At 42.0% G+C, this 19,946-nt stretch overlaps 1 protein-coding gene across 1 annotated transcript in view; it reads left to right on the top strand.

The window, feature by feature from the left end:
* Window positions 1-868: 868 nt before the first annotated feature.
* LOC105833999 (Down syndrome cell adhesion molecule-like protein Dscam2) overlaps window positions 869-19,946 on the top strand; it is a 109,226-nt gene continuing 90,148 nt past the window's right edge. The window contains exon 1 of the mRNA XM_028191628.2: window positions 869-999. Coding sequence (XP_028047429.1) covers window positions 972-999 — 28 coding nt within the window. The 5' untranslated portion in view covers window positions 869-971. The remainder of the gene's footprint in view (window positions 1,000-19,946) is intronic.

Below are 19,946 nucleotides of genomic sequence, written 5' to 3'. Positions count from 1 at the left end.
TACCGGTTAATATTTCCTAAGCACCAGCGCCGGTAAATGGCTAAATCACGTCTGCTATTTGAGAGCGCTATCTCATCGTGCGTGTGCGAGAGTGCGTCGAATCTCTTCCCTCCGTCCTGGCACCTGTACCACCAACTACCTACCTACCACCCACACCGCCCAACCACCACCTCGATGGAAGCCGGCGCTCGCGCGCGCGCGAGAGAGAGAGAGAGAGCAAGATAGAGAGACTCTGCAAAGAGGGGCAACCACCCTGACAAAGGGGTGGAGGAGGAGGAAGAGGAGGAGGAGGAGGAGGAGGAGGAGGAGGAGAACGTGGAGAGAGGAGAAAGGGGTGGCAACGCATGCGCTCCGACACTCGCGGGGGATTACTCGGCGCGATCAGTCGTGGCCGGCGGTGCCGGAGGCCAAAGACTCTCGTCGCGAGAGTAGTAGACGCGCGTCGCATTTTCCGCCGGACCTCTTCCGCTCTCGGGTACACTTATCTGTGTGTCCTCCTCATCCCTCCCCTCACACGCCCCCGCTGTCCCAGACCTCCGTCGTCACCGCCACCACCACCCCCTCGGTTGCAATCCGCCGCGCGATATCTGAACGTTGCCACCCGGCTTTTAGATCGGCCGCGCGCGCCGCGTATGCACCGCGTGCACTCGTCGCAGCAGCATCGCCGTCGACACCGCGACGACGACGACGACGACGACAACGACGACGACACGCCGCTCGTTCTCGTCGTCGACCACCGGGTTCCTGCGTTGCGCGCCGTGCACGTCACCAACGACGGGGACGACGTTAGCAACGAGAACGACGGCGGCGGCGGCGACGACGACGAGGACGACGAGGACGACGATCCGGCAGCAGCCCGACGGCACCGCGGCAGAGCACGAGGATCAGGGTGACGCTGAAGCGGACGTGGCGTCATCGTTCCTCTCCGAGAACTAGGCGCCGAGCGTGGGATTCGGCCACAAGATCGAAGGATGCTGGCCCGCTGCCTAATCTTCGCAGGTAAATTTCCCTTTAAAAATCCTCCTCTTGTTATCGCGTTTACGAAACGATCCCTTTACAGTGAACGGAATGAAAGGCCAGGCGGGATAATAAGCATTGTATTGTAAAAAGGATCTATCTAGACCGACACACTTGCGCGTTACTAGTTTTAAGCTTAAGTTAACAGACCTTTCGTTCGTCTCTTGATTAAAGTTTTATCCGCGCTACGGACAGGGGAAATGAAGGTTTAGTTAAACAAAAGTGACGTTACCGGTGCGACCGCCGCTCAAAGGGACAAGTAAATTTAAACGACCGTTCGTTCGAACTTCTTCATTTCCACATAGAACGTCGGATTACATTATGTGCACGCTGATCCGGGGATTTTGCTTTTTTTTTTCCATGATAACGCCGAGAAGAGAGAAGCTCGTTTCTTGCTCCTGTCATATTATATACTCGATCGGGAAAGCGCGTTTTGGAAAGCTCGAATAAGCTTGATGGCTCGATCGTTATTTCGACGATATCTCCGCTTAAATTTTCGTTTATTTTGTTTCGATGCGAGCCGCTTCTCTCAGCCGCAGCTTATTTATATAAATAAAGTGAAATCGCTGAATAAACGTTTTACAGCGGAATTTTACGGAGGGTAGAGGAGAGCATCTCGCCTGCCTGCCATCGCGACAAGATGTTGCGCCGCTTTATTAGAAAGAAAAAAAGGAGAAACTTCCAAGTAGAGCTCGTATCCCGGATACCGTAAACCGTCGGAGTTTCGCGTTTAGTGCGAGCCAAATTTTCATTTTGACTTTACGATTCGCCGTGAACACGTGACTCCCGAATAGTGCGTGCCGTAAATCTTGTGCACGCGGATGTAAATTTTACATCAGAAATTACTGTGCACGCAACAATGAAAAGAATTTTCAGAAAATTATACCATAAGTGGTGCAAATACTATGGTACTTTGATGAAAAACTTAGTAAAAAGAGTGAGGCCAAAGGACAAAAACAGGACAAAAATCGCCTGTTTCGCCACCCTTGAATTCCGACTTGAATTTGGTGCTAAACAATAGTTATACATATACAAGACGTTAATCCCCTAGAAGTTTCAGGTTGATCCCACTCTTTATCTCCAAAATACGAGAGGTCAAAGTTTGCATTCTGCATAAAGTGCCTTATCCACTGCTTCAAAAAGATCTACATGCAGAAAATAAGATCATGATATATGACAAAATATATATTATCATGATATATTACAAAAATTAAGATCTTACATATGTACGTATTCAAGTGTGCGCGCGTGTGCGTGTGTGTGTGTCCGTGCGCGCTATCATGTTGCAGTCAGTTACCGAAGTTATCTGAATCGGTCCCCTTCAAAATTGCGGTGCATTGGTTCTTGCAACATCGATCCGCGCCAATTTTTTCGAAAGCTAAGACAATTCCTTGTACATACACAGGCATGCAGACCTCAGCATCTCGCGAAATGGAACAGTTGATAAGAACGTTCATGGACAATGGCGAACTTTGACCCTTCATATCTCAAAGATAAAGAGTGAGCTCAATCTAAAACTTTCAGAAGATCAACGTCTTGTACACAACTGAATTTTTTAGCACTGAATTCAAGTCCAAATTCGAGGGTGGCAAAACAGGCGATTTTTGGCCTCACTCATTTTACAATTCTTGGTTGGCGCTTATTATTTACCATAGTACACTGGAACCCCGCGTTAGCGGACTGTTCGGGGCTTTGGTCCGCTAACGCGGGGTTATCTCCTATTGCTTGGTTTCACTCCCACTCCGTGAAATACGCGACTGCATTGCTCATTGCTATCCCCACACACGCTACTCATGTGGGCCGAGTGCATATGGAGGGGATAGTTTCCGCTAACGCGGAGTACGCTAACGCGGGGTTCCAGTGTATAACGTTCACTACAAAATTTTCTTCGTGTACCGCTAATCCAATTTGAAACTGTCCACTTAAGGTTCGATATTTATATGCCAATCGAGTTTACGAGCTTTTCGTGATCGCAGATCGTAAAAACGTGCACGGGTAAAGTGTCCCAGATGCGGAGAGAGGGTACATTAATAAAAACTGGCTATTCGTAGCGCGATATCACGCGGCCGCCTCCACGTCGCAGGCGCGTGTAATTGAAGCGATCGAAGTGTAAATTTGCTCTCGTGCGAAAGTTTCGCGTCGGCAGAACAACCGCGCGCGCTATCACGACGCCGGTTACCGCACGCACGTCCATACTATTTTCCTCGTGGAAACAATTTCAGAGCGCAGCCGTCCAACTTCCTGCGCGTGTAAACGCGCGTGTGACACGACGTGTGAGCGCGTGTTCCTCCCTCCCCCCCCCCCCCCCCGCCACCTACCCGTCTGTGTCTGTCTATAGTCGCGATGCGCTTCGAAAAGTTTCGCTGGAAACAAGATAGAATGGAGAGGCGTACACGAACGCTTATGGAAATCTAATTCGCGAAGCTGCACCGCCAACAAGTTTGTCCCCGCGACATCGCGAAGAAACCTTTGGCGAAACTCGTCGTCGGATGTGCTCGTATTTTATGAGCTATTTAAATTAGACAACGGCTAGATGCCACTGGGACAGAAAGTTTTATACAGAAAAATGCCAATTCGATAACATAACGCAATATGCAAGTGTCTTCTTTAAACCAACTCCTCTGTACCATCACATACTTCCGAAATCTCGATGCTCAATAAAAAATGGGATACATCGTTCGAAGAAATTAGTACGTGTCCTTTTAAGTGAAACGCGAATAAGAAACGAGCGATGAATATAATAATAGGGAAACGCTATTTCCGTTTCCCAGGAAAAACGTCTGTTGTCAAGCATAGCCACTCTCGATTCTCTCATCCGCTGAAAAACACGAACATTCGAGATTCGGCTAAATGCGAATAATTTCTCAATGTCCAATTATCATTATTTATATGTTGTTTATATATTGCACGTATTATAGTATTACCGGTAAACTGAAACTTTGCCTTATTTAATATCAACAACAACGGGGAAAGAGAAACATATTTTGCAGCCAAAATTATTCGCGCTGTAATATCGATCATTAAATTACCTACGGTCGGCCGTCATACGCTCGCAGGCTCGCAAACTCGAAAATTATTTAGGTCAACGAAAAATCGCGCCGCGAGACCGTGTAAAAAAGCCCCTCGATCTCCGCGCGCTCTCATTTATCTCGCTTAAGGACGTTAATTAATCGCGAGAGTCAACCTGTACCGTCTCGTCTCCTTAATAACTCCCTTAATGATACATAAAAGACGGTAAACTCGAGAAGACGCGTACAAGGAAGAACTATCAATTATACGAGCTTCTCGACGTCTTCCTGCCTGTACGTTTGTCTGGCAGCGAATCATCTTTTCAGGCAGCCAAGAACTCGAGCTCTAAGAAAAGAAGAAGGTCGATAACGATCGCGACGCATCTTAAGATTCTTCTCGTTAACGTTCCCACTTTCTTTCGCCTTCCTCCGCGGAGGAAGAAGCTTTATGTAGTTTCCTGAAGGGGCTCGCCGTCGTCGCTGTCGCCACCGCCGCCGCCTGCCACCACCGTCGCCGCTTTACCTCCTCCTCCCTCCCCCCCCGTTCCGCACTAATTGCGGACAATCCCAGACTTGAAATCTCTCGAATCCGGGAAAGCCTTTAATCTCGACGGCCGTGCCTTAACGATGTCGCCCGTGTTTCGTAGAACGGCATTCTGAAATTTAAGCGCTCAGGCTGGAGGGCGGAAGAGCCACCCTTAATAAAGCTCCTTTCCTTCGTCTATATCAGGTAACGTTCCTCTTCCTCCTTTATTTCTCTCACTTTTGCTGCTCCCGCGCGCGGGATATCAACGTTAATGCCACGTCTTTTAATAACCAAGTAAACGTTCAAAATTTTGTCGACTAACGGGAACAGAAATTTTCGGTAAAATTTGAAAATAAGTAAATAAGCTGTTTTACCAACTTTGCGTCATCGACGTTTCTTTTTTTTTGATAACAAAATCTAATGTTGTGAGACTCAACAATTACAGCGAAAGTCTCAACAGACAAGTCAGAAACTTAACATAGCAATTGAGAATGTAGAAACTACCGAATGATAGAAACAGAGCTGCAGGAAGTGAAATCGCGAAAGTCAAAAGTTTGTACAGACAAGACGTAAACACGTCAATCTTTGACATTCAATACTTTCAAAGTGCAATAAAACACTTAATGATAAATCTGAAATTTTAGAAGATTAATCTTTAAAAAATTGTATAAAAGGCTTTTTTGTTAAAAAAAAAAACTTTGATTACTTTTTTCTTTTTTCATTCTGAAGCTTAAATTTTTTATTCGTTCTACTTTAAAAGCTTTAATATTGATTCAAATCTGATTGATTAATTATACAATAGCGAGCTCACTCTGATCATTCACTCCAGTCGATCATAATTCTTCAAAAAGATGGGATTAACTATTAAACATCAATACAATTTTAGCATTTCAGTATTTCGAAAATTCGTGCGAGCTATTTCCCTGCGCTTTTAACATGAATCGCGTATGGTAGATCGTACTTTTCGGCGCTGTGCAATAAACGCACGATATTCGCTTCCGAGGTGACGTATTCAAAGCGCGGTCGTTGCAACGCGCGGACCGACATACGTGCCGGATGATGAAACCTGCTAATTATTTCTCACTCGGAAACACCGGAAAGGCATGCCTGCGACAGCATCGCGCGCATTTTCCGCTGCGCTACCATTCAATCTAAAGCTGATATTTTTTTTTCACATTCGTCCTAGTCGCTCCCATTAATCTTTTGCATTTCGTAAAATTATATTTAAAAAATGTACTTTATTTCTATAATGCAAATGGACGTTGCAGTACGAGAAAAAAATGCGCTCACTCTCTCGCCGTGTGTACGTTGTTTTTGTTTTTGCTCTTTACAAAAAATTCGATATGTATATGCATAAACGAAAGTAGCGTGCATAATGAATTAATTTCTGTTATCAAGAAAGTTATAAGTTTACAGTACTTTTAATTAACAGTACCCTTATATGCCGAATGAACAATTTAATCTACTTCGGTGTGATAAATTATCTCTCGGCGGTGAAAGATTTAACGGTGTTACACCAAAATTAGATACCGATATAAGAAGGATAACTTTACGGACCGCGCGTGGAGGCTGACGTACGTGAAAACTTTCTCATTTAACTTTGATTCGCCGCTCGTCGCGGGGTGACGAAGGTGACCATCGAAATCGGAGCCAGCCATATCGATCGAACGAGCCACCGGCGATTGGGCGAAAGAGAGAGAGAGAGAGAACCCTAGGCCTTCTCGCCGGCACGTTCTCCGATTAGGTGGATAACACGGGCCGACGTGACGGGCCTACGCATCCCCGATGGGCTCGAATCCCAGCACCGGATTGAATAATTTATTCGTTATGAATATAAACTCGAGGAAACTGATTCGTATCGCCATGAGGCCGGCGCCGCACGAGTTTAGACTAAAGCGCGAAGCACAACGTGAAGGGCGAAGGGAGGAGAAAGGGGCTCGAAAGCTGCTACGAGCACCCTCCCTTTGCCCCGATTTCTCTATGAGGATGTTCATTCTATTCGCATGCCGCTTTTCTCCCTCCTTCCCTCCTCTCTTTTTCCCTTCTTTTCCTCCTTCCTTTACCCTTCGCCGATACTCACCCTCGTTTGCAAAGGTGAGGATCGAGCGGAGCTTTCAATCTCACAGCTGTCGCTTGTGCTCCGCGATCTCGTACGCGTTATTGGAATGCCAGAAACGAAAAAGAGCTTTAGTGACCGATATATATATAGGCAGAAATGACGATACACACGCGTGATGGATGTGTACCGTTTGTAATCTGCCGATCGCGCGCAATGTGAATAAGGATGCTCGGATTGAAAAGGGATACGAATTTTTTGCTTCACGCTTTTTCTAGCAGTGATATCGCTCGATTTTTCCTCAAACGAGATCGATATTTTATACTGTCACTTGTTACATTTAAATATTCGTAGCATTAAGTCAATCAGAAGTATATGCGTATACACTTACGATGTGATGCATATTTCCAAAGTTGTAATATTGTATAGGTAATATAACTTTTCGTAATAACACTCGTTTGCGGCTTAAATGCTGTTAATTACCAAACATTGTTAATAACAATATTTAATCCGACTTGAAAACTTAATGGCAATATTTAACCCGACTGAACAACTTCTGAAAAGTAGTAAATGATATATCAAGGGAGAGAGAAAATGAGAGATTTACCTAGCGGCGCGAAACGCTACCGGGAACAGCATGTTCGGCCCGAATTATCGCTGGGGCTGGTGAAAAAGCGATTTAGCGTACGTCACGCCGCACAGTCCGGGTGCGGGAATTCAACCGTTGGCAACGTTTCTTAGCTCCAAAGTTTTACGCGGAGCATTTACAATTGAAATTACTCTGTCGTCGTTGGTGGATTATTTCAGACTGTGCCTGCGAACTATAGTCGGCCGCGCTCTCTCTCTCTCTCTTTCTATCTCATATTCTTCTTCTTTCCCACGAGATTCGCTTTGAAAGGATTTTGTTCCAAGTCATAATGAAATCGTTGCCTCCCACCACCGTTTGCCCCGCCTCTACCCCTCACCTCTTGTACGACATGACGCCACCACCGGTTTTCTTTATTACCCAACCCCCTGTCGTTTCCTACCCCTCGTCGCTTGATCGTTTGCTCGATGACACTCGCAAACACGAGGAGAAGAGCTCTGAGCACGGAAATAGTCGCTGGTGGTGGTCTCCAACGCAAATTTAATAACTCGTCTTTCAACATACCCTTATTCTCAGTGAATAAGCGCTCCGCAGATTACTGTGTGAAAGCGCGAAGAAGGAAACGAGGTAGGACGGTCGCAACTCTCGCAGAGCGAAAGCGATATCAGCTTTATCACGATCAAACTTTTGGGATCACGTTTCGCAGTGCACTTGAACATCCGCAACAAACTTGCGGCAATTTAGAATGGATGGACAGATACAAGCTTCCGCTCGATTTACGAGCTCGATCTATTCTGCCTTGGAAAACCTATTTCTACCACGAGACTTTGCATAAATTACTTCTAGTAATTAAATACTTGTTTTATAATTACTTTTTCCTTTAATTATTTCTATACACATTAAAAATTATATTACTTTAGCCATTCTCTTCATACATAAATTAGTTCTTGCCTTAAAGTAATATTTTATAAATTTTATTTATACTTATATATATATAAGAATAAAAACCTAGTTCTTTGTTCATATGTAATCATGTCTGACTATATCGTACCGTTATCTACTTGTCAAAGAAATTTTAATTAAAATAGTACTGTTATCACCATTTACAATATTACTAAAATCAAAGTTTTCAAAAATATGCATTACTTTTGTGCAAACACGGGTTTATCCTGTAATTAAAATTTCTGCAAAATCTCGAAAATTCAATTCAAGCCCGAGCGAATCGAGCTGCAAACAAAGTGCGACGGTTTTTCATATCGCGCAAACAAAAAGCGACGGGGGCGAGTTTTAAATTTATATCGCTGCGATTTATACGCGATCGTAAATTAAGGCTCGCGAGGCAATTTTATGTACGCGGCCGGAACGCACCCTCGGCATCCTTCGACACCGAGAGAAGAGAACTCGCCCCTGCCGGACTTCTTCCCCCCTCGTGACGGATCATCGATCGTCGAGCCCTCTTTAAACCCTCCGCGTCTTTAAACACGCGCGCCAGTTGGCACTACGAGTGGACCGATCGTTTACCTTCATTCGTCGAGATTGCTTTTCCTCGGCGCTTTCAACGTGACAAAAGACGTGTGCACGCACCTCCTGCGTGCTACACGCTCAGTGGCGTTTCTCAATAGACCCATAAAAATGTATTTAAACGCGCACAAAGAAGAAATAAAAGGTAAAAGTATGCTTTTAGAAATCTACTCACATACATGAAATAAAACGATCGTATAGATCACTAATGTTCTCATAAAACATTTCTTCGTTATTTCTTCTCGTTGTTTTTTCTGAAGTTTATCACAAAATATAACAGTATTTAGAAACAGGTGATTGAATAGTTTGGAGAGTTGAAACTTCAAGATCGGATGAAAATAGTTCGAATTCATTGACCTAAAGATATGTTTGTGAACTATTTGAACTCACTTTATATAGATCTGAAAGTTCGAAATTATTATAATTCGAATCTAAATTTTATGAAATAGTATTAATATTGAATGTGTACATACATTCAAAAGCATTGTATAATTGAGATAAAAATTTAGAATAAAATAAATAATAGAAAATAAATAAAAATGCAACTGATATTTTTTTTACAAAGCGCGTTTTAAAAAAACCAGTGTAACGCAACATATAAATTGTATTTAAAATCTGAAAATAAACAACATATTTAAATATTACATATTTATGCCATACCTGACTTTTTTTCAACATTTTTATGATTTTAATAGTTTTAAAAAATACTCGTAAAGAGCTGCTATTTTGTTTTCATACATATTTCGTTTTGTTTTCTTCTTTATTGTTCGAATTATGCAAATTTTAAATACGAATCATAACGAATCAACATTACAGACCGAACGCTGCTTCGAAACCAATCAACCTACCAGAAAGTCAAACTGAATCTTTCTCTTTTACTTTAAACGATTCAAATAGATTGAACACACAATATGCTTGAATCTTTTGTCCGAGCCCTAAAATATAAGTTTAACGGAACGTAAAGCGATAATAAAATGAATCATACTTGTGCTCATCGCATCCGTATTTTGTCAAAGTTGAAAGCGCCCGATTTCAGCCCCGGTCTCTACGTCACGAGCCAATGAAATTTTCCACGATCGTACGCGAGCGAGCACAGTTAAGATGTAACGCCCATAACGCGGGCAAATTTGCATGGCAATGAATCCATTATACTCGTAACGGCACCGTTCGACCGTGATATCAGGCAGGTTGCAAGGAAAGCGCGGATACGCACGCGGAATTAAAAGCACACCCGGCGCTGAAACGCTCTAACGTACTCGAGAGCTTTGTTATCGGTTATCTTTACGGTAAACGAGTTCAGCGTTTCTGAAACAGTGGTATAGGGTAATAACGGAAGTCACGGTACAAATTTTACTGTTTAGACGACTACGAAGCATGCAAACTTCCAACGAAAGTTTCTTTTGACGGCGCAGCCCTAATTAATTTACTCTACGTTCGTAGCGGGAATGACTGCAGTGTCATCGATGACTCGCGAGCGGTACAGATTTAATATGTACACGCGCTGTTTAGCGACTCCCTTTAGCGCGGAAATTAGCCCACGCGCACGTCGAGTGTTACGCCGTTAACTGCTGAATTATTCCAGGATAAACGTGTTTACATACGTTTAGTACAGCACGCGCCAACGCCGTAGGGGTACTTTAATCGCGCCGGTGAATGAACGTGTCATCTATCCGCGCGCGTTCAATTGGAAATACTGGTCGTCAATCAACTTGCTGCCAGTTAAGTAATTATGCCTATGTAAGGATACCAAAAAAGAGACCGATCACAATCATCGTCGAAAGACAGTTGACACCGAAATGGCAATACGTAAAGTGCCCCAGAATTAACAAAGAGAAATAATCTGTATTATTTCTCTGGCGAGATTTGATACTATAATAAGTTTTGACTTTTAATCTCAATATTGCAGTAAGCACTTTGGATTATAAAACTCTGAGAATTATTTTAAATATTTGCATTTATATATTTATATATTTATATATATTCGCAATAAACGGATCGAAAAATAGAAAGAGAGAGGAGGGAGAAAGAGAGGGGATGCGAAAGGATGATTAAGTGGCATTATTAAGATCTCGACGGAGTTACGGAGGAAATTGATGTTAGAAGTTATCGATTCTCTCCCCGGGAAACTGATTAGAGCGATTTTCCTACGGCGAAATTGAAATTCGCGGTGCACTTTAATGTCATTTAGAGAAACTCGCAGGCGTCTGGAAGCGTTGAAAGAGGACCCTTTAAGGATCCTATTATCCATGGAAATAAACGCGTTGAAGCGTCGCCTACCGAGATCCTGTATACCGTTCCCTTCAATTTAAAAGCACGTGTAAGCTAAATTGGACAGCCCTACTTGCGCGAATGCGTGCGCACGTAACAATTACAAATATTTATTTGAAAATACGACGTTTCGTACGTACACCTTGTAATATTTATAATATTATTCGTAATCCGTGCGAACGTAATGGCGAAACAAAATCGTGGTCGTGTTGTAAACGTGTGTCCTGTATATATAATCCATTATATCTCAAAGGTAAATATGTCTTCGGGATTAGTGTAGAATTCATCCTCTTGTATGTTCTCGTATCTTTAAATATTCGCGTATATGCGATAGCACACAGACTGAGAAAATAACAAATTAAATTCAAAACTGTTATGTAACGCAATATTTTATATAATCCCGTTCTACGTATTTAGAAATAAATATCATAATTTGTTAGATGACGTCATGGAAAAAATATGTGCTAAATTTTTTTTGTCAAAATAAAGGTTTGTTTGCACGCAACGCCGAGTCATATTAAAATAACTGCACTGAAATCGTTTGTGCTTTTCTATATTATTAAATAAGAAAACGAAAGATACATTGACACAAATAAAATAGTCAAAGCAAAATTTTATTACAAAAAAAACTAGACACTATATTTTTTCCGTGAAATACTATGGTATGTATCTCTGTAACGTCGACACCACAGAAATCGATGTGCTGCCGCGCGCAAATAAAAATTCCTGCATTTCTGCAAACACGGCGTTTCTTTCGTTTCGTGCTCCAAAATTATAACTGATTGTACTTGGAAAATTGAAATTTACGACATCGATCGCGGTACGTTATATAACTGCGGCAACATTGAAAACTAACACTGTCACATCGTCACACGTTGGGCGTCGTGATGTGCTCGACATCGCGTGAGAATAGCTCCTTATCGCGATTCGCACATACTGCCACCATTATCAGCGATGAGGAGGATAAATCAGTCTATCAGTCGTCTCGCGCGAGTCCTCCTTTGACAGCCTCAGGAAGAAGCTGGAGAAGGAGCAGCGACCGAGGAAGACGGAGTCGCTCGATATCCATTAACTTCCCTCCTCCTTCTCCCCCCTCTCTCTCCCTCTCTTTCTCTCGCTTTCTCTTGTTGCCTCTTGAAAAGGAGAAGAAGCGAGACAGGAAAGTTATTCCTCGTTCATCGAAAAGATACGAGTTTTATGTTCTTCGAACGACGCGCGCCGCGCGTTCCTGAGGTACTTCAGAGGTATGATTGTAGAACGACAAATGACCTATATAAGTGCGGCAAAATTGCATTCTTTCCTTGCTCGCAGAAAAATATTTTTATAATCTTTATTTCTTCTTCGCAGGATGAATGCGCAATCACACAATCAGTTATCGAAACCAAGTACACAATAAAATACATCTAAGATATTTTTTTTTATTATAGAATTAATTATTTTATAAATTTAATACTTATATACATAAAATAAAATTGTTATTTGTTGTGGATAAATTTCCTTTTTATTTAAATATCAAGAGAATTTTATACTTCAGAATAAAAGATTTTGTCATTTCGAAGCGGAAAGATCCAAAAGAGTCTCAAAGTCAAAATCGTTTCGATAGAGACATCGAGGTTCTCACTATCGTGATAAGAGGCGACACTCACCGTCATTCTCCCTACATGAACCTTTCTTCCGCTTTCCTTGGTTCGTCCCTTGCTCGCCTCGGCGAGCTTCTCGTCTCCGTCATTTAATATTCATACCGCCTCTGCCAAGAGCGGTGCACAAGCGATGCCCGCGGCCACGGCCGCTCTCACAGAGCAAGGCTTGAAAAATGGACGACGCTTTTGATAAAATACGAAAAACAGTTCCTCCGCTCTCCACCACCTTTTTCTTCCGCTCCGCTCGCTGTCCACGTCACTTCAGCGACTCTTTGAGTCGCGCGCGTCCCGCCACTCACTTCGAAATCGCAAATTGGACGAAAGACGACGCAGCAGCAGCAGCAGCAGCAACGATATATCGCTTTCCTAGTGTCTGAGCTCCTGCGCGCACTTCTCGCCCGTTGAATCTTTCATTACGGAACTCGCTAGAAACTACCGAGCGCGCGGCCACTGCCCATGGGATTGCTAAAACTGAGAGAGCTACCCTCGCCGTCGCTCTGTCATTATTTCCCCCATTAACGACGTAGAACGACGCGAATTCGCTCGAGTCCTGTACAAGACTCTTCCATTTGATGACACTACTGAGAACACCAAGCACCTTAATTCCCAATAAAAGACTTTATTTTTACACTTTTTGGAAAATGAGCGCGTTGGAAACAAGTTCCGAGAGATTATTCGAATAATAACTTTCAAACTTAGTTTCTCTTTCTCTCTCTCTCTCTCTCTCTCTCTCTCTCTTCTTATAAGATGTCTATTTAATCGATAATTAACGTGTACATATAGGTAAAAATTTCAAAAACCATCCAGATTAGTTTAATGAAGCTTTTTGAAAGACATCTTTTAGAATGCTTTAAAAAAAAATAAAATTTTTCCTTCAATTTTGAGTTCTTGTATGTTTGAAACTAAGCTATTTGGAATATATGGTCATATACCATAAAGCTTTCGTCTTGAATTAGTGTATGGAACCACTTTTGTTAAAATCTTTAGGTTACTTAACGACCACCCTGTATATATGTCTGTGCAAATAAATTATAATATTAGTTTGCGCTACAATGTATTCATATTGCGCTCAAGTTCTGAAGTTCTGTTATCTCGATGGATAATCGAGATAGCAGTTTGCGTGCCCGTTTTAGATGGGACTCGCGTCCACCGTTTACGGGACACCCAGTATCGCTGCAGTTGCAGGTGATTCAGCGTCCATTGCGAGGGCGGTACATCCGCCCGCACCGTGACGGGCTGCGCCCTGCGATGAACGTGGCTCTTCCGTCTGCCTCTGTCTCTCGTTTGTGCATTCCGCCCCTGCAGCTGCACGGAGATGCATCCCACTACAAGAGAACCAGAGAGAGAGTGTATAACGAGTCCGGAGAGCTCGTCCGACTCTCGGGTCGATGGTTCACGGTTTCGTCTTGCCCTCTCGAACGACCCACCCCTTTCCTGTCACTCTGCCTCTCTCGGACCCTCTCTCATTACCTCTCTTTCCAGCCGTTACCTCCTGCTCTCTTCCCGTCCACCTACCCAGCCTTTCCTCCCACACGTTCATCCCTCTTCCTCCCTGCCATGGACCACGTCGACCACTGCCCCTATCTGGGCGACCAGTGGCGTAACTTTAAATTCAGGGCCAGTCGCGATGTGTCCGACGATGAGAGCTGACGTTGACAAGGCACGACCTATGCATAAAGTCGAGGGTAAGGAGTCTCGCGGGGAAAATCTCGATGACGCAACCGTCTGGCTGCGGCTGCGAGCAACTGTCACTTAGTTATTTGCCACGTGGCAGTGCGCATTTCAATAATTACAACTGTGTATGTGTGTATAATTAAAGACAAATCTATACGCATCAATGTACAGTAATTAATTATAATTTTCTTTTTCCTCTTATAATAACATATATAAAAAATTTTTTAATTTTAAAACAAAAGACCTGATTTAATACGAATTTATATAAGAAACTTTAACATTGATGACTAAAAAGATGTTAGCGCCTATAATAATAAACTAAAAACTCGATTCTTCCTATTGATGAGAATTGTCATCAAAAACGAGTAAATTAATAGTTTCTCGCGTAGCTTAAATCATCCCGAATACTTATGAATTATGAAATCGCACACATTATGGGGAATTAACCTAATTCCCCCTAATCGTCCGCAATAAAACGTCCGCGTGCATGGCTGCAAGCACCGGTAATAAATGGTGGCTGTTCCAGCGATTTCCCAGCGGCTGTCTGGGGAAACGAATTGTCGCCGGGCGAAGAGTGTGTGTGGTCCCTTCCCCGGGTAGGTCGAAGGCGCCGGAAGAAGGCGTCGGGGACGCCTTCCTCGGGTAAATACGACGCAAATTCGATACCAAGCCTCTCGTCGTCTGTCCCGACTCTTCCTGAATTCCGACGCTCACGTCGCCGGCAAGATCCGACACGAGCGCACCTGGGAATAACCGATATTTCGCTCTCTGTCTTTGCTTTCCCTCCTTCTTCGTATACATATATTTCTCACTATGCAAGGAATCTTCCCCTGGCACCCCATTTAGTCTCTCTTCTCTCTCCCCCCCCCCTCTCTCTATCCCTCTCCTTCCCTCTCATTCCGCAACGTATTTCTCGTCGGTGCCAGACTCGTCGCTCCTGCGGCTTTACTTATCCATCCACCTGTCTCTCGTGGTGACGCAACCGCCAAAGTAACACCGTTGCTGGCGATGCTTGTCGCTTTCCGATGTAAACGTCCTCGGGGAGATATCTTCCGGCCTGATCGTGCACACGGACGTAAATCGCGGGACAATTGCCTCGCTACTGAAACTGGAGCGATCGGTACGTCACTGGACCGAAAATGTTTCAGCTAGTCCTGGACAAATTTTTCGGTCGCCAGCAGCAGTGAAACAAGTATCAAACTAACTATAAACTTGAGCTTTTCGAAATTTATAACGGATAACGAATTCCCCCCCTCCTTCATTATTAAGATAATTAAAACTTTTTAGTTAAAACGGGTTTATAAAATAATAAATTGTTTTTAGCAATTAAAAAAAAAAATAAACTTTTTACAAAGCTTTGAGCTCATGTGCTCTTTTAATTTATCGGATACCAATTAAGCCAATATTTTCCGGGATAGTCTTTTTTGCGAAATTAAACGGGGAATGCGGGACATAGGCACAAAATGCAAATCGTTTGTGCGTGCCGATTCAGTCACGGCAAATATTTCAAAGTTCTACCGGTTGAATGATAACGGAGATCGTTTTCATGGGGAATCCGTACTATTTACTCCGCGCTTTGATCATAAAGCGAGACGCGGCTCTGGTTGGCAGTCGTGCATTTGTAACTTACAATCTTCCTTCATGTGATCCTCCTTCACTACTGAAAGCGCGTCTCGGTCGTTGATACGACGGTGTCATGATATTTCTTTTTCTCCCGCTCGTCCTGCCAAAGCTCCGCATCACGCATATATATTAGGCAAAGCGTAAAGAGAACGCCTTCTCTTACCTCCCCCCCCCCTCTTACACTCTTTCTTTTTTTGCACTGTCAAGTTACGAGGGTGGATCAGAAAGATATGTCTTCTCGACGTGCCATGCTAGCGAAATATCGCCGTAAACATCCTCTCGAAACTTGGACTGGCGGAAATCCGACTGTCACTTGTCCAACAAAAACATTATTTATTTAAAAAATATAAAAATACAATAAAATCAAAATAGAAAAAATAACACGTCATAGGTAATTTTATAAACTAAAAAAAGTCCGAATTCATTATGTCGCATGATTGTTCGTCAAAGGACTGATACTCGTAATTAAATCTAATCTTCGGAGATAATGTCAAATTTGAACTTTAAACTATAAAATTATTTAATTAAGTGCGATATCAATAAGTGCGATAAATTTAAATAAGGTTTGAGTTAAAAACTATTATAATTAAAAGTATTTGTAACTATTAATATCCTTATATTTTTAGAAGCAAACAGTTTTAAAAATATTGTCATAAACTGTTTAATGTGCTATTGCTTAATATTTTATTGATTTCTTATTTATTTTCAAAAAATATTGATTAAATCTATATATAATATTCTTAGATATTAATAAATTATAGAAAAATCAATAATATACAATATGTAATTAATAACTGTGACTTTTAGACTGGGGTGAGTGTAAAAATTACCCCAGATAATCGTTCACGCAAAAAAAATTAAATAACTAAATAGGATAAAACTATTTTCTAGTTGAAACAATACTTGATGTCCTTATTTAAAGTTTCCAAATCAATTGCGATTGTCTCTCAACATCGTCTCTTTCCCACATACCCCGTCGAGAGCAAAAACAATAGAGATTGTTAACAACTTCCCTCTTGACTCGAATCTACCTAACGGTCAGCGCGGAAGCGACGTGATCAACCATCGCCAATGTTCCGCGTCCTGACAAGCGAGATTGGTACGGCGGGAAACGACCTTTCATAAATCCTAAGGATTCACGGGATCCTGCTGCGGAACCTCTGCCAGTGCCGTTGGTGTTCCTCTGATCCCGCAAGAATATACGGGCCCTTAGCCGCGCGGGAAATAAATTTACCGAGACACACAGCGCAACAACGTGTCCTCTCCTCCGTCTTCTTCCTCTTTCAATATAAATATCGAAACCGGGACCATTACAATCTCGCAGCCGCCGAGGCGAGGATTTCTGTGAAATATTAAAAATTTACGCCAACGTGGCGGCGGTAAGAAAATTGTCCCGTTTCGAGGAAAGATTCTCCTCAATACTTTCTGCACACGCAAGAAAGAGAGAGAGAGACCTCGCGTAATGTATATACCTTAAGAACCTTACCGTATATATCGAGGAAAATCGCATCAGTCGAATGGATGGAACGTAACTCGAGCTCGCAATATCAAAATACTATGCCCGGTTATACGTTTCCACGCGCTACGTCGTTATTGACAAGAAACCTATCGCCGACCGAAGCTCTTTCTCTCTTTTCTCGCTCGGGGGTGGGAAGAGAGCAGAGGTATAAAGAAGATAAATTCTATAAATCTCCCGCGACAAACGAACGTTTGGTATAGAGAAGAGAGAACGGATCCGAGAACGGAAGAAACCGCGGGTTCCACAACAACGAAATACTCGCTATTTTTATTCATACCAAAATATATAAGTACGTCAGAAATTGCGCGTTTCCGCAAACAGTGTGGCTTTTATTGTACATCAATTTACGTCAATACTTTATCAAAATCTTTTCATCTCTCGAAGTTATTTCCATATCATATAAGGAAAATGCTGCTTTTCCTTACGAGGCTTGCTATACGAGGCATGTGATTTGAGGGAAAAAAAACACTTCTGAAAGGAAATTTCTGTCTTCACCCTGTCTTTTCACCGCTTTATTCTGTTTCGCGAGATCATTGGATCGTTAAGCTCGTATTGTTATTTCAGGCGAAAGCTCTGTCGCGCGTAACCCAACCGAGCTTTGCGATTCGACGAAGGAATTAACGAACGAACGAACGATCGATCGATCGATCGGCAGCGTCGGAAATTCCGTTTCCTGTTTACCATTTAAAAGGCGAGCGAAAGATTTCTATCTGCCCGCCTCCGTTCGACCGACCGTGGATTCACCGCCACGGTGGCGTATTTGCTCGTGTAATCTTTTTATCCGCTTCCCTCCATGTCCGTGCCGGAAGCCGCTGGGATGGAGGGTGAGTTGTATAGCATCTCTCCGAAGCATCTCCCACCGAGAAGGAGCAATATCGTACGCTTCGGGGCACCCGATCGTCCCGAGAGACGTCGTTTCTTCTTTGGCTCGTTGCGATCTTTGCTCTCCATCCTCGATCCCCCTTCCGCTGCCTAAATGTCCCTTTCTCTCCGCGATTTCATTTGCCAATAATATAATGCTAATATTATTATAAATTTAATCAATAATAAGTGAAATTATACTATTACTGTATTAATATTAATGTTAATATTAACGTTATATATAGATTGTTAACATTAATATTATATTTTCTGATAATATATTAACAATAACATGCGAGCTTTCAATATTTTGGTAATTTTGGTAGCTCCAGGAGCTCCACTGCAATAACAGAAATTAATTTTAAATAAAGACAAAGCGTTTTATGTAAAAAAAGAGATGTGTCGGCACGTTCCAAAATATTAAAATGATCGTCTTGTATATTTCTCTTTGCGCTTTCCTCTTAGTTCTTGCCATTGCCATGCTATTATTTCACCGCAGACGGTCATCTTTTATGAAATATCATCTTGAGCGCTTTAAACCATACATTTGTTTTCTTGTCTTATATCATCGTTTCTTTTTCATCTTGAAAACCACATCGCTGGACCAGCGTAACCAATCCCTCGGAAGCTATGTCCGCTTCACTGATCGCACAGATGTATCTCAATCGCAAACAAAGCGTCCGGCAAGAATCTTAACCGAAGAAGTAGCAACAGTTTGCTGTGCGCGAAGAGAATCTCGCTTTGACGCCGCCGGTTTGTTTTCGTGGCCCACTTCGGGAGCGCGACGTTCACTTCTCTTAAAACCTTGATCGGACAGCTAGTTTGTCTTGACCTGAGATCGATATGAGAACTAAGGGCGACGATCTCAAACTAGGAATATACTGAATGAAAGCGAATAGGTCGGACCACTTGTAGCGAGAAATGGACACAATGTTCGTGAGACTTTCGCGCCTCAATGAGGGAAATCGTGATGTACCCGCGTTCAATAATTTGTTGAACAATATTTATTTAATAATATTTAATAAGATCTTTTTAATAAGTCATTATGTTGAAAAGTTTCTCTGGTAAAAAACAAATTACATGTTTTTTATGTAGAAAAAGAAAGTGATTCGTTATATCTTTCTTATCCTGCGAAATTATTTATCTATTAAATATTTGTAAAAGTAAAAATATATAATTTGCAGTTTAATTATCAGAAATATTTCAACTCACAATTTTAATATTGAAAAGGACTCTGCTATAAAAAATTATTTATTGCTTAAATATGTACAAAGTACTTCTCTTCACATAAAATGTTCTAGATCCCCTTTTAAAATAAAGAAAATATGATTTTTATGCAGATTACACGTAAAGAAAGTAAAAAATATTTGTCTCAAATATTTTTTTCTAAAGATACCTCTGTATTAATTTTTTATTTAACTTTATTTTTTATCATATTTACTTTTAAGATCGTTTTGAAGTTAATAAAAGCATTTCTAGAAAAAAAAAAGGTTGAGATAAGTTTCTTTTTTGCATGTATAATCCGATTCTGCAATAAAAAATACATGTTACATATAAAAAATTCATCATTCAGTCTGAGTAGTCCATTCCCGGTCGGAAGTTGAAAATATCACCGTGATAGAATCCGATATTTGCCAAAATTGAAAA

Source organism: Monomorium pharaonis, chromosome 11, assembly GCF_013373865.1.
Source record: "Monomorium pharaonis isolate MP-MQ-018 chromosome 11, ASM1337386v2, whole genome shotgun sequence".
Taxonomy (NCBI): domain Eukaryota; kingdom Metazoa; phylum Arthropoda; class Insecta; order Hymenoptera; family Formicidae; genus Monomorium; species Monomorium pharaonis.
This window is presented reverse-complemented; position numbering and strand designations above follow the sequence as displayed.